Source organism: Octopus bimaculoides, chromosome 7 (genome assembly GCF_001194135.2).
Source record: "Octopus bimaculoides isolate UCB-OBI-ISO-001 chromosome 7, ASM119413v2, whole genome shotgun sequence".
Classification (NCBI taxonomy): Eukaryota; Metazoa; Mollusca; class Cephalopoda; order Octopoda; family Octopodidae; genus Octopus; species Octopus bimaculoides.
Window position 1 is genome coordinate 63,103,957 of NC_068987.1, and position 1,967 is coordinate 63,105,923.

Consider the following 1,967-nt stretch of genomic DNA (forward strand, 5'->3'; position numbering starts at 1 on the left):
ATATATATGTGTATATATCATCATCATTATAATTTAATGTCTATTTTCCATGCTGGCATGGATTGGACGGTTTGTAATCCTGGCCCTCAGCTCATCCTTTGTATTGTAGCTGGATTTGTTGGTCTCTCATTCCACCACACCCCACATAAAGAAGTTGAGAGGGTTGCAGTCAGGTGGGTTAGGATGCCAAGCATCAGGTTCCACTGAAGAAGTGCATATGTATTTATATATATACACACACATGAAAGGCTTCCACACAGTTTTTGTATATCAAACTCACTCACTTGGCATTGGTCGGCCTGGGGCTATAGTAAAAAATAATTTACCCATGGTGCTGTGCAGTGGAACTGAACCCCAAACTATGTGGTTTCAAAGCGAACTTCTCAACCATATAGCCATGTCTGTGCCTTATTTACCTCTGCTCCTTATATTACAGTCACATTAATTTACTTTACATCTTCTCTTTCATTTCTATTTTCATTTTCAGCTCGGCGTTTTTCATCTTCTGTAAGGACCACAGAGCAAAGCTGATTGAAGAAAAACCAGAATTAAAAGTATCTGAAGTGGCTACACTGCTGGGAAAGATGTGGAAATTATCGACACCTGAGGTGAAGAAATCATATGAAGAAAGAGCAGCACAAGATAGAAAACGATATGAGAAGGTAATTGTTTTGTTTGTTCAAGAGTTTTATATCAAAGCAAGTATGGCTGTGTGGTTAAGAAGTTTGCTTCGCAACCACATGTTTTGTGTTCAATCCCACTGTCTTCTACTGTAGCTCTAAGCTGACCAAAGCCTTGTGAGGGCATTTGTCAGATGGAAACTGAAAGAATCCCATTGTGTAAATTGTGTGTGTGTGTCTATGTGTGCGAGTGCATGTGTGTGTATGTATGCGTGTATGTGAGTGTGTATATTTGTGTCTTTTTATCTTGATATTGTGGAAGCGCAATGGCCCAGTGGTTAGGGCAGCGAACTCGTAGTCATAGGATTGCGGTTTTGATTCCCAGACCGGGCGTTGTGAGTGTGTATTGAGCGAAAACACCTAAAGCTCCACGAGGCTTCGGCAGGGGATGGTGGCGAACCCCGCTGTACTCTTTCACCACAACTTTCTCTCACTCTTACTTCCTGTTTCTGTTGTGCCTGTAATTCAAAGGGTCAGCCTTGTCACACTGTGTCACACTGAATATCCCCTAGAACTACGTTAAGGGTACACGTGTCTGTGGAGTGCTCAGCCACTTGCACGTTAAGTTCACGAGCAGGCTGTTCCGTTGATTGGATCAGCTGGAACCCTTGACGTCGTAAGCAACGGAGTGCCAACAAATCTTGACATTGCATGACTGTTGTAAATTATCGTCCTTCATTTCCAGTGTTCTGTGAAAGCATGTCTGGCCCAGGTGTAATATTGCCTTGCTTGCAAACAGGTAAGGACTAGTGAAAGGAAGGACATCCAGCCATGGAAAAAGAAACTTCTTTTAAAAATACTGCACACCATCTCACTCTTGATTACATGAACCTTTAAATGGCAGTAAAGAGTTTGCATGATTGTGTGTGCCAAGCAATCAGAAAAACAAAAATTATCTCTTTTCCTGAAGGGTAATTTTTATAATTATTTTCACTTTAAATAAATACAAAAACTATAGTAATTGTCAGTTTCTCTTCCAATAAAATTTACAATCTCCTTGTTGAAGAGTGCCATAGATTATTCACTTTTGTCTAATGACGGCTAAATCTCTTTTACTCTTTTACTTGTTTCAGTCATTTGACTGTGGCCATGCTGGAGCACCGCCTTTATAGTCGAGCAAATCGACCCCAGAGCTTATTCTTTGTAAGCCTAGTACTTATTCTATCGGTCTTTTTTGCCGAACTGCTAAGTTATGGGGACGTAAACACACCAGCATCGGTTGTCAAGCGATGCTGGGGGTCAGCCTTGTCACACTGTGTCACGCTGAATATCCCCGAGAACTACGTT

General features: G+C 41.4%; 1 protein-coding gene across 1 annotated transcript in view; it reads left to right on the forward strand.

Annotated features, from left to right (window-relative positions):
• Window positions 1-1,967, forward strand: part of LOC106878089 (nucleolin) — a 25,465-nt gene that overhangs the window by 21,918 nt on the left and 1,580 nt on the right. Inside the window, exon 3 of the mRNA XM_014927189.2 lies at window positions 488-662. Within this exon, the coding sequence (XP_014782675.1) occupies window positions 488-662 (175 nt within the window). The remainder of the gene's footprint in view (window positions 1-487; window positions 663-1,967) is intronic.